The following is a 13504-nucleotide window of genomic DNA, read 5'->3' as shown; positions in this document are numbered from 1 at the left end:
TTTACTCTTGTTAACCTAGAAAGCCCAGCAAGGTGGACCATGGAGGTTGTGCTGCTCTTCTTCCTCTTGCTTAACAGCTGATTTGGGTCTATTTATAGCAGTTCCTGCGGTCAGCATCCATGGAATGGGATGTTTTCTTACCACAAATGGAGCTTCTATCCCAGGAGTCTGACCTTTTACATCCTGTGTATATATGTTGCAAATATGTGTATATAGAAGGTAATACTCTGTGGATTTTGCACCTTCAAAATTTATTTTTATGCATATAATATAGGTATTTTTAAAAGCCTGCTAATCAATAAATAACATGTAGGAGAGCTCTTTGTCTGAGACCCTGAAGCTGTCACATAAAGCCATGCCATTTTGTTCTCCTTTGTAGTGCTAGAGATTGACTTCAGGGCCGCCTGCTTCCTAGTCAAGTGCTTGACCACTGGTCCACACCGTTAACTCCAAGCACTTGCTTTCAAGCAAATATGTCTAGGCTAAGGAGTTAGGATAATTAGAGAATCACAAAGCAGCTATGATTTATTTTAGTGTTTACCTTTAAAAATGACTTATGAAGGAATCCCAGAGTGAGCTCCAGTGTGGGGAGTCCTGGAGTGAGTTCCATCCAGTGTGGGGGAGTCCTGGAGTGAGCTCCATCCAGTGTGGGGAGTCCTGGAGTGAGCTCCAGTGTGGGGAGACCTGGAGTGAGCTCCAGTGTGGGTCCAGCAGCCACTGCTCTGTTCTGCTCCCTCCCCAGCTCTAGCGTTTAAGCAGGAGCCTTTCTCCAGGCTCTGAGCAGCTAATTATATGTCAGGCAGCAGATGTGGAGCAACTGAAACACATGGAAAAGAAATTACATATGTATGAAACGAACAGCTTGAAACAGGAAGGAAGAAAACTGTAGTTTGATGTTGAATTCTTTAATTTTGAGTGTTCGTGACATTTAGTCTTTCCTCAACCCACCCATTTCTATCTTCTGAAATTGTGTCATACTTGCTTAAACATTTTCACATAAACCATGAGATTGCCTGGGCATGTTTTCAGGCCCATGTTTTCCACTGTGTGATGTAGACTGCTGTCTCTGGTGGAGTGAGGTGGACTTAGCAGAGCGGATGGTCCACAGGTAAACTTGCATGACTTCCTTGCCCTGGAGTTAAGTGCGCAGTGAGGGCACACTTTGTTCTGAGGTCTCACTCAGTTGCTCTGCTGAGTGTAAAAGCCTGTGACTTTTACTGCAGGATTCCAGCTTAGCTCCTGAGCTCCTCACCTATAGCCGTAGGCTTTCAGAGCATCTAACCAAACTTAACTTTTGTGGTTGAAAATGTTTACATGGCTGAGACTCATCCAGACTCAGAGGACTGAGTGTTCTTAGTTTTCTTGGCATGTTTTGGAACTTTTTTTGTAGTAGAAGAAAGCAGGTTTATTAGCTGCACTGTAAGAGTCGAGGGCTGTGCAGCAAGAAGCACTGCCCACAGCCTTGATTTTTCTCTCTTTAATTTAGCATATAAAGGAGTGAGTTTTGCTATGTCATGTCATACATACGTGTCATTATGCTTCGTGCTCATGCCCTTCTCCAGCTGCCTCTCCTGTCCCCACAGCCACCTGTTGCTGCTTTTACTTCTTGTCCCACGTAGTCCTCTACCCATGCCACTTCCATCCATTGCCTTCACTGGCTGTACAGGAGGCCAGGGCTACATAGTGAGACCCTGTCTTAAAAAAACCAAGCCAAATATTTCAACACTTTCCATTCCCCTCTTCTGTCTCTTAAGATCTCTTCTGCTGTCTCATGATCCTTTTCTACTTGCATGATTTACTCATGTATGTGCATGCATACATACACAACTTAAATCTAATTCTGCATGAGAGAAAGCATGCAGTATTTGTCTAAGTCTGCGTGACTTCACTTAACATAATGGTTGCTAGGCCCATCTGTTGCCTTGCAAATGTCTTGATTTTATTTTTCTCAGCAGCTGAATAAAATTCCAGTATATATTAAATTTTTTAAAAATCACTTTCACTTAGCCATTCATGTCGGAGACCATCTCAGCTGGTTCCATTTCTTAGCTATTGTGAATAGTCTAGTAATAAACATGGGCACACGTTGATCTTTTTGGTCTATTAACTTACAGTCTTTCAGGTTTGTACCCAGGAGTTACATAGCCGAGCCCTGTGGAGTTTGGGTCTTCGCAGTGGCTGTGCCAGTTTACATCAGCAGTGTCAGGACACCTCTCTGCCCATTCAGAGGATGACTTGTTATTGAAAATTCAGAAGAGTTGCATTTCTTTCTTACTAGAAGCACCTCTAGTATTTATTTATTTATTTATTTATTTATTTATTTATTTATTTTAAATATTTTAATTTTTAATGTGCATTGGTGTGAGGCTGTCAGAACTTAGAGTTACAGACAGTTGTGAGCTGCCATGTGGGTGCTGGGAATCGAACCCGGGTCCTTTGGAAGAGCAGGCAGTGCTCTTAACCACTGAGCCATCTCTCCAGCCCCCTCTAGTATTTATTATAGTGGCATAAAAACTATATCTTTAGAAATTAAAAAAATTAGGAGTTTAGTGGTACTTCCTGAGGCAGCTTGTCATGAACTAAGAGCTACTTCATTGAAATTCACAAGCAAAGATAATCAGGGTTTCTGTCTTTCTGATTGATGTGTTTAGAAATTGATCACTTTTTATAAAAATGCCTTGTTGGATATATTCGCCCTCAAAGATATTTTCCTAATGTAAGTCTATAATTTCAAGACAGTAAGTTAAGATGGAATTACCTAGCTCTTTGCTTCTTTTACAGATATTGTAACCAGGTTCTTTCTAAAGAAATCGATGAGTGTGTGACCCTCCTTCTGCAAGAGCTCGTCAGTTTCCAGGAACGCATCTACCAAAAGGACCCTGTGAGAGCTAAGGCCAGACGGCGGCTCGTCATGGGCCTGCGGGAGGTCACCAAGCACATGAAGCTGAGCAAGATCAAGTGCGTCATCATTTCTCCAAACTGTGAGAAGATCCAGTCAAAGGGTGTGTATGCTGCTTTGCAGTGTTTACTGTTGTAGGGAGTTTAAACAGACCTGTAGCCAGCAGCCGTATCTGCGTCTACAGTAGAGTTATGAAACAAGTACTGAGCATGAGAAGTGGAAACCCCCAACACCTACAATGAAGGAGGGGTGGTGAAGACTGGATTCTAAGGGGAATCCTTATGTGTGAGCTGTGGTTAAGCATCTCCGTTGGGCCCACCAGGTGTCTCCTTATGCGGTCAGACTGGAACTAGTCAGGGTGCATTATTTTGCATCTGTATATTGTGCTCTGAAACCTTTACATAACCTTTCTTTAATGACTTTTACCTCTTGAGAAAAAGAATCAGAAAAATGTTAAGATCTCAGTTCTGCTTAGGGTCGAGATCTATGTCCCTGAAACCAGCAGTTGCATGATATCTTAGGGTTTTTATTGCTGTGATAAAACACCATGGCCAAAACAGCTTGGGGAGGGAAGGACTGATTTCACCTTATATCTTATAGTTCATCATCCAGTGGAGTTAGGACAGGAACTCAAGGCAGTTGGCTGGAGGCAGGAAGTGATGAGAGGCCATGGAGAAGTGCTGCCTAATGGTTTGCTCCCATGGCGTGTTCAGCATGTTTTCGTATAGAACCCAGGACCACCAGCCCAGGGGTATCCTCACCACAGTGAGCTGGACCCTCCCACATCAGTCACTAATAAAGTGCACCATAGGCTTACCCATAAGCCAGTTTGGGGACAGAGAAGCGGTTTCTTTCTTTCTTTCTTTCTTTCGTTCATTCTTTTTTTCTTTCTTTCTTTCTTTTTTTTTGTTTGTTTGTTTGTTTTTGTTTTTCGAGACAGGATTTCTCTGTATAGCCTTGGCTGTCCTGAACTCACTTTATAGAGCAGGCTGGCCTCAAATTCATAGAGATCTTCCTGCCTCTGCCTCCCTGAGTGCTGGGATTATAGGCGTCTACCACCATGCCCAGCTTGGAGGCATTTTCTTAATTGAGGTTTCCTTTTGCCAAATGACTCTAGCTTCTGTCCAGTTGACATAAGCCTAGCCAGCACACAGAGAAGCCCTTGGGCAAGCTAGCATGCGAGTCCATCACATGATGTGCAGCCTCGGGGGAGCAGACAGATCTAGGCAGCTTTATAGACACATGCACAGAGAAACCACCTGTAAGCCACATGTTTAGCTGTCTCCCTAAATATGGCCAGTTGTTACTGGAGCTTAGAGGCTGTGAAAAAAATTAGTTATTGTTAACAGTTTCAACTAATTTCTTCATAATAAATATTTGTTACACTGAAACTTGATTCCTGCTATGCTAATCCCTACAGAGAAACTAAAGTACTGGGTTTGAAGGAATTTGGGGTTTAATTGTGGAGAGAGACAAATATGCAAGTGGGGTGTGTGTGTCTCTCTGTGTGTATTGCAGTGTGAGTAAGGGCTTCTTTTGTTTCAGTAGTCTTTCCTTTAGCTAAGTTAGCTCCGGCATGGAGGTGACTGAGTGGAGGCCTCTCCATGTGTTGATTTCCTTAGGTGGCCTGGATGAGGCCCTCTACAATGTCATAGCCATGGCCCGGGAACAGGAGATTCCTTTTGTATTTGCCCTCGGAAGGAAAGCTCTGGGACGCTGTGTGAACAAGCTGGTTCCTGTTAGCGTTGTAGGAATCTTCAACTATTTTGGTGCTGAGGTAAGAACTTAGGAGACAGGGCAGGGGATGTGGCTGAGTCAGTAAAGGACTCTCAATCTGATCCTTGGACCCACCTCAAGCCAGACAGACCAGGTATTCATACCTGAACTCACAGCACTGAGGAGCCAGAGACAACTGAGTCTCTGCAGACAATGAGAGAGCTGCCTAATATCCACGTTAACTGGCCCCTGAGGAACAGAGTCTGCCATTGACTGTAGTGCATTTGCAGGTACACACACAGACACACAGACACACAGACAGACAGACAGACAGACAGACAGACACACACACACACACACGAGAATAACTTAGGAGGCATACTGCTTTACTCCTTTCTGTTAACACGTGCTAGGAGTGAGTTAGTGACTCAAAGGAGTGGACCAGTGCTTCTCTCTTCAATATTTTCATCCCTTCTCTTACGTCCTTTTTTCTAACTGTTTCTGTCTGCCCTGCTTATAATGCCCATGTTAGTCTCAAAAGAATCAGTTTTCTTTTTACTGGTTTTATTTAAATGTATGCTTTGTTACAGACTACAAATAAAGTTTGTATTATTAATGGTGCTTGAAGGGGCTGCTTTTACCCATTCTTCTTTCTCTATAAAAACAAATCATGAGTGTGTGTTTGAGAGCTAGTTGCAGCATTTACCAAGAACAATCTTCCATTGTTCTTAGTCCTTTAAGCAGCAGTGTGGCACCAAGACATTAAAACATTTACCAGGAGTGCCAGGCGTAGTAGTACACACCTTTAATCTCAGTGCTTGGAAGGCACATGTGTGTTAAGTGATTTTGTGAGGTTCTTTGGTTTACACACTGTCCACATTTCATCTGGACTAAAAATATAAGAAGTTTAATAATTTTTTAAAAATTGAGTAGTCATAGAGGAGTCTGTCTTTCAGAGCCTGTTTGATAGATTAGTGGAGCTCACGGAGGAAGCCAGGAAGGCGTATAAAGACATGGTTGCAGCGACGGAGCAGGAGCAGGCGGAGGAAGCCCTGAGGAGTGTGAAGACAGGGCCTCACCACATGGGCCACTCACGCAACCCCTCCGCTGCGAGCGCCATTTCTTTCTGCAGTGTTATTTCCGAACCTATTTCTGAAGTAAATGAAAAGGAATATGGTAAGTCGTCCCATACCATTTTAAATGAAATAATTCGAATGGTTAAAACCATTTTGTAAGTAAACTTCCAACCTATTTCCTGTTGGTTTTAATACTTTTTTTTTTTCTTCAAAGTCTAGTTTTTAACTCACCATATGGATAAGGTTGACCTTGGCGTTAAGATCTTTCTGTCTTTATCCTCCAAGTGCTGAGATTGCTGCTGTGTGCTACCACATGTAGTTTATATGATGCTAGGAAGGGAGCCCAGGACTTACTTTGGCTTAAAAATTACTTTAAACATTATTATTAAAAATAGAATATTTGGCTGGGCATGGCAGTGTGCACCTTTAATCCCAGCACTTGGGAGACAGACAGGTGGACCTCTGTGAGCTCCAGGGTCAGCCTGGTCTACATAGAAAGCTCCAGAACAACAAGGGCTACATAGAGCCTGTCTCAATAAATGAATAAATGAATGAATAAATAAATAAATAAATAAGTAAATAAAATTTGGAACTGAGAACCATCCCTTAAGACCCTGGAGTTTAATCACATTTTGTTTTAGTCACTTGTTCCATCACTGTGAAGAGACACCATGACCAAGGCAACTCTTACAAAGAAAGCATTTAATTGGGGCCTTGCTTACAGTTTCAGCGGGTTAGTCTATTATCACGGTGAGGAGCTTGGTGACATGCACTCAGCTGCTGGAGCGATAGCCAGACAGACAGACTGCACCTACTGTGGGCTTTTAAAACTTCAAAGTGGGCCGGGCATGGTGGCGCACGCCTTTAATCCCAGCACTCGGGCCAGCCTGGTCTACAAAGTGAGTCCAGGACAGCCAAGGCTACACAGAGAAACCCTGTCTCGAAAAACCAAGAAAGAGAGAAAGAAAGAAAGAAAGAAAGAAAGAAAGAGAGAGAGAAAGAAAGAAAGGAAGGAAAAGAATAAAACTCCAAAGCCCATCTGTAGTGACACCTTTCCTCCAGTAAGGCCACGCCTCCTAATCCTTTCCAAATACTGTTACTCTGGTGACTTAGCATTCAGATATTTGAGCCTATGGGAATCATTCTTATTCAAACCATCACATAGTTCTAACAAGCTTACGAAAAAGTTGAAGAGGATCTTAAGAGCAGAATATTTGTGACCTCCATGGGATAAATAGAGGAAGTTTTATTCTAGTCACCTGTACTTGATAATTAAAGCTAAGTTCATTAAGCCACTTTGTCGCACTACTCAGTCTGGTCTTACAAAACCAGCAGCTGATATCAGCTGTGGGTTCATATGTCAGGTGAAGGTCATTCTAGACTGTAGCAGGCTTGTGTTAGTGCACGGCATCGCTGGCATAGCCCGCACTGCCCTTTCCCTGCCCCAGTCTGTGAGGGATTGAGCTCTCACTCACTTTTGAACTAGGTGGTATTTCTCCTGTCCTTTAGCGTGTTAGTGACTTTTCTCATTGCTGTAATAAAATAGCAAGAATTACCTTGCTTACAGGTCACGGGGATGACTATCTGCCACAGTGGGGAGACAGCAGGAGCACTGGGTGGCTGGTCACTTTGCACCCAGTCAGGAAACAGATCACGAATGCTGGTGGTCAGCTGGGTTCCTCCTTGTTTGGTCCAGGACCCCAGCCTAGGAAGAATGGCACGCATAAATAGGGTTGAGTCTTCCCACTTAAATTATCCTAATCGCAGCTCTGCGGTTCCTGTGTCAAGTTGAGAATCAGGATCACCCATCACATAGAGTCACCCCTTGTCTTGGCACCTTTTTCATTTTATCTCATTTAAATCTTATCTGTGAGCTTATCAAGTGGGTTGTTGTCACCTGAATTTCCACTGTAAGGAACTCTTTGCAGGTCTCCTTGTCTCTGTGTGTGGGGATGTTTTCAGTAGAGCTGAATTGTCCGCCTTTAAGAAGTTGTTGTTCGTGGGTATTGCTGCAAGAGGTAGCTATGAAAAAAAAAAAAAAAAAAAGAGGTAGCTATGTTTGCGCCAGGACACTAGTTGAGCACGAAGACAACGGGCTACGTATGTGACAGATCAAGTGTGTGTGTGTAAAATGCAGTTTTTAAAGCACACTACAGGATAAGTCTGTAGCGTTCTGGGTTTGGATAAATGGTAAAATAGCTCAAAGAGATCTCAGAGTCTGAGCAGCACATTCAAAGATGGAAGAAGCCTTAGCTTTTAACACCTACCTAAGAAGCATTAGATGGTGAGCCTCTCTTCAGGAAAAGGAAAAGCTGATGGAGGGAGTGTTGGTGGGCCTTAAGGCTTTATTTTCAATAATTGAATAGATATGTGATAATAACTTATTTTAAAATTGTATTATTATATGTATGTGTGCATGATAGGATGTGGCACGCCTGTGCCACAGCATGTTCTGTGGTGCTCGGAGGACAGCTTTGTGGAGTCACTTCTCCATGCCTTCCCGGGACTGAACCCAGGTTACCAGGCTTGCGTTGAAAATGCCTTACCTGCCGAGCCATCTTGCCAGCCTTCAATGTCTTTAAATGTTATTACAGGAGCACAGATGTGCTGGAGTGAGGAGGGGTGAGGGGAGAGCAGCAGTTATGTAAAAGGCTGTGGGTTCAGGTCAGTGGACATTAGGAAGATCAGGAAGAAGTGCTCCTAGGAGTGCTCGTCAGGGACACGTAGGCATCTGTGTTTACAGCTTGCACAGAGCGGCATATGCTAAGGTACAGTTTATATTGTGGCTGCGTGGACAGTCAGGATTTAGGGATACTCGGGGAGCTTGCATGGTCAGAGGCAGAAAGACAGACAAGACTCAGATCATGGGGGTTAGGGGTGCTGTCTAAGGAGTTTAATCTTAAGGTCACCAACACCCAGTTAGGCAGAGAGAAAACTAGCTTGCAAAATAAACTAGAAGCATAGAAAAGAACATTTAGGACAGAAAGATCAAGACCTGAGTTAAGACAGCAGTGGCCAGGTGTAGGGTTTGAGCTAGAAGTCACACAAGGGAATTTGTTCCATGGCTAGAGGCGTAGAATAAGCAAGAAAGATCAGATGAGGCCTACCGCCTACCGTTGAGTGATTGTGTCGATAGAAACGTAGACTGTGTCCATGAGGTAGCAGTTAGAGTGGGAGTCACCTCTCCTCTGCTCAAGGAAAGAGGAAAGGCTTCTTGTTTGTTTTCCCTTCCTGTATAAACTGTGTCCTGACTGATATGCTCAATGCCATCGGCATCAACACGTATAGTCTGTGGGTAGTAATCAAGTTAAGAATGCTATGTATGTGTAGCTTTCTCTTCTCACTACGAAATGATAATAATATTACTCCTATAAAATGCAGATTATTTTAAAATAATTGGATCTTTTTATTTTAATAATAAACCCAGAGAAGTTGAGAGGCACATTTATCATGGAGTCCTAGTCTTTAAAGATGATTTTTGTGAACACTGTTATGTAACACTTCCTGTGCAAGCCAAGTTACATGCAATGTAAATCAGATTTTCCCAGATGCTAGAAATTCATGATTAGTTTGGTCGGATGAAACATGTGACCCAAAGCCTTGGTGATGTGTTTTTCCAGACCCTTGACATCAGCTGTTTGTGCTGGACATCTTGAGTTACTGTCTGAGAATTGGGGGCCCTTGAAGTCACTGTAGCTGTGGGAACATAAGCACAAGAGCCAGTGCGTTGGTTTTCATACGTGGGTTTGTTCATGAGCGCCAGTAGCTCTGTTGGCATATGGTCTCCCACTCGCTGACACAGCGGTGCATCTTATCTTTCAGTTCTTCATTTGAATACACAGCGAATGTTTTGGACATTACTCTCCCTATTATATTTAAACTCATTATAGAGCAAAGTAAATGTTTAATTTTCTTACTCAGTTGCTGATCCAGTTGCTTGCTCAGTTTCTATTTCTGTTTCTGCCTCTTATTTTGGTGTTTTAAATAAGTTCCAGGACTCTAAAATAGTGTTTCTGGTTCTCACAAACGTGTTTCCTGCTTGTAGAGACTAACTGGAGAAGCATGGTGGAGAATTCAGATGGCTTGGAGACGTCAGGAAGTGAGAAGGCGGCTCCCTGTAAGCATGGCCCTTCTGAGAAGCCCAGTAAACTCACCCTCGACACGACCCTGGTCGGCAAGCAGCCTCCACCAGCTGCAGGGAGCTGTCCCTCAGCCCCAAGCCAGGGGACACCCACAGTTGACAAGGACGGGCTGAAGCCAGATGACCTGGAGTGGGCCTCCCAGCAGAGCACAGAGACGGGCTCCCTGGATGGCAGCTGCCGAGATGTTTTGAATTCCTCAATCACCAGCACCACCAGCACTCTTGTACCCGGCATGCTTGAAGAAGAGGATGATGAAGAGGAGGAGGAGGAAGATTATGCTCATGAACCCACCTCAGAAGAAGCACAGCTCAATAGCAGAATCGAGTCCTGGGTCTCTGAGACCCAGAGGACTATGGAGACCCTGCAGCTCGGCACAGCCCTTCCTGGCTCCGAGGAAGACAGTGCGGAGCAAAGTGGAGAAGAAGCAGCGGAAGCGCCTGAGGGGCTGGAGTCGGGGGTGGACGGCGAGACCTGGACTCCTGACCAGCAGCCCAGACCCAGCAGTTCTGTGAGCAAAGAACACGCTGATGCCAGTTCTGCTCCCCAAAGTACATAGCTCAGGAAGTGCCAGCTGTCTCCAGCTGGGTCCAGCTGCAGCCATATACCTGATGCCCCATCTCAGCATCTTCCATTGTCCAGTTACTCAGTGTGTTTTTAATTCCCTACACTTTTTGTAACTCTTACCTATTTTGTTATGATCTCTAGGGTCGCTGTTAACTAGTGTCCAAGTCTATTTCTAAGAATTGTGTAGAAAATTCAGACTTGTTTAACCTTACTTTGTAATTAAAAAAACAAAACAAAACAAAAAAAAACTAAAGAAGACCAAATTCGAAAGAAAAACAAAAAACAAAAACAAAAAAACAACTAATGGCTATTTAAGGTTATTTTACAAACTAAAGATCAGGGTTCTAAGGACCAGTGTTTGCTTGCAGACCCATCTCCTTCAAGGTTATCCATCGGAGTCACGGAAGCTGCTTGTGGAAAGAGCTGGAGGCAGCAGCAGGGACTAAAAGGCCGAGGGCAGCACGGCTGCCCAGCGCTGGGCATTAAGAAATGGATGCAGATTTTACATGGTCCACAATGTCTATTTCAGAAGTCACTGGTCATTGTAACCCATGAAAGTCAGGATGGGCTAAAACAGCCTGCAGGAGTCTGGCGAGCACTGGAGTGGCAACCATGCTGGTCTCGTTTGTGGAAAGGGATAGATGGGTAAGAGCAAACAGTCACCATGGTAGGGCTTGCCAGCTCCTGTCTAACACTTGCCTCTTAGCTCAGGAACGCTCTTGTACATAGTATGTAAAGTTAGGCAAGCTCTGACAGGAGAGCAGTGTGTATCACACAGCGCCTCCCTGTGGACACCCAGAAGCAAGGCTGTCCGGCTGTGCTCTGCTGCTTGCCTTTATTTTAGAACCCTCTTGGTTTGAGGTGTGGATCTGTTTGCATATTCAAACACGTCCACATTGTAAGTCATTTCATCTTTTTAAAAATGTACATTTCTGCACCTTCCTTATAAAAGAACCACAGTTACAGGAAGTCAGGAAAAGGGATTTTGCAGTCTGTGACATGTTCAGGGAGGCTGAAGAACCTGTGGAAGAAAAGGGAAGGTTATTCTGATTGTGTCGATCCTTCAGATGATTTATCATATGCAAATATATGCAGAAATTAATTTTATTCATAATTATTTATCTCTACTTTTCTGTAGGAGTGTGTATGTTTGCTTGGGAGAATCGTAATCGTAACTTAATGAGCTGTTTTGTTTCTGTCCAGCCACCGCCTGGTGTCTTCAACGAGTTTCAGTAAGATGGGCAAATCATACATCTTCCATCTTCCCCTTCCTCCAGCTCCCAGTACACAGATGGACACATGAGCTTTCTAGCTACAAGCTCCCAGAAGCAGCAGCAAGGGCCCTCTCTCCTCCCCCTGCTCATGAGGGCCAGGGCTTTGCCTCCCAGAGGCAGAAGAGACAAGCTAGAGGAAGTCTTGAAATAATTGTGACCTACTGTGATAGTTCCGGGTTTTATAATGCTGGCATTTAATGCTGGAGAGATGAGATTCTTGGCTACTGTTAAAGTATTTGTGAATTGTAAAAGTTTAGGCACATCGCTCTATAAAAAGTCAGTCTGTCTACTTCATTAGTGTCCTAAAGGCGACAGTAGTGGACCGTCCAATCTAAACTTGTTCAGTGTAGATTTTAGGCACTAATTATCTGCAACTTCAGTGAGACGTAAGGAGTGAAGCTGACACAGCAAGCATAGGCTTACCTGGGCGGATTCTTACTGTCTGTGTATTTTGAAGCCTTAACTCGTTTAAAGAAATGATAGAGGTTTTGAACAACTGGCAGTCTTGAAAGTAGATTTGAGAACTTTTTCTACTTTTCATGATGCTGCTTCCTGCTTGATGTCAGGGGTTCAAATAGCCCTTGATCTTGAGGTTTCGAAGGTTTCTTGTATTCTATTCTCTTCTGGACACGAATCATCATTTTAGAATTTTGACACTTGTACCAAAAGAGAAGTCGAGGGAATCTTGAGAACACCGGTGACTTAATTTTAGTTGTCAGAAGTTGAGTGAGAGCCCTCTCACAGGCAGTGGCTTCCCTGCTGCAAACCAAGGGACCACAGGCTTTATACAGGGAGCTGCTTACCTGTGGAGGAAGTGCTGCCACACTGAGCACATCCTTAAGTGCGCTCCCATGGTGTCTTAATAATTTGTTTCCTTTGGGTAACTTTGGGGGCTATTTGTGCATATTGAATTCCAGGCTTTAGAGGAGTTATGAGAAATAGGAAAGTTTTATTTTTTGGAAGTTGATATGATTCACTCTTTGGAGTCTTAGAAATAAGTCGAATGGTAAGAATAAGAGTTTATCGGCACAAGAAATAAAAACTGATTTTTTTTTTTTTTTTTTTTTAGCGTGTAGATGTAGTTTAACTGGCAATAATTAGTGTTAGGTTTCTACCAGTACATGAATTACAGTATAAATTACACACCCTGGTTAGGCTCTCGCTTTGTAGGCGTGTTCGTTGTGAAGATTACTCCTCAAAGGCAGGTGTTCATAATAGCTTACTTTTTTGATCTTAATCTTTGTAAATGATGTAATATAATTTCTTTTGACTAAAATGGAAAAATAACATGTGTTATACAGTGAAAAGTTTTTACAGGCTTTGACTGGAATCATTTTTGAAGAGACGGTATTTTATATGCTTCCAGTGTTTGGAAAAGAATTAGTCAAAAGGAATTCAAGTAATTTAAATATTGACAAATTAATATCCAAATAACATACTTGTGATTTTTTTAATAACCTGGGGAAAGTGGGATGTGGGAATTACAGTGTGCAAATAAAGAGCGATCTTTGCATTCATTTTTGACTCTTAACACAAAACTGCTAAATCGTAACACATTGTTACTTTAATATATGTATAAAGTATTACTGTTTGTAAAGCTGCTGTTTGCTTAAGAAATTATCATGTAAGTATTTTCTGTACATTGTGCCAACAGATTAGAACATTAATTTAATTCGTTGAAAGCTTATCTTTTTATTTAAAAATTTTCCTGTGGAATATGTTATTGCAAATCTTTTTCCATCTCCCTTGTCCCTTTGAACCCATCATAGATTCTGCAGAATCTAAAACTGATCCCTGGTTAATGATAACTTTTAAACTTTGTTGGCACATCAC

At 42.9% G+C, this 13504-nt stretch overlaps 1 protein-coding gene across 1 annotated transcript in view; it reads left to right on the top strand.

The window, feature by feature from the left end:
- The window catches only part of Secisbp2l (SECIS binding protein 2 like), a 41014-nt gene extending 30382 nt beyond the window's left edge, over nt 1-10632 (top strand). The window contains exons 15-18 of the mRNA XM_051144539.1: nt 2782-3002; nt 4522-4676; nt 5572-5791; nt 9737-10632. Of these exons, the coding sequence (XP_051000496.1) occupies nt 2782-3002; nt 4522-4676; nt 5572-5791; nt 9737-10389 (1249 nt within the window). The 3' untranslated portion in view covers nt 10390-10632. The remainder of the gene's footprint in view (nt 1-2781; nt 3003-4521; nt 4677-5571; nt 5792-9736) is intronic.
- Nucleotides 10633-13504: the final 2872 nt, after the last annotated feature.

Source organism: Acomys russatus, chromosome 4, assembly GCF_903995435.1.
Source record: "Acomys russatus chromosome 4, mAcoRus1.1, whole genome shotgun sequence".
Taxonomy (NCBI): Eukaryota; Metazoa; Chordata; class Mammalia; order Rodentia; family Muridae; genus Acomys; species Acomys russatus.
This window is presented reverse-complemented; position numbering and strand designations above follow the sequence as displayed.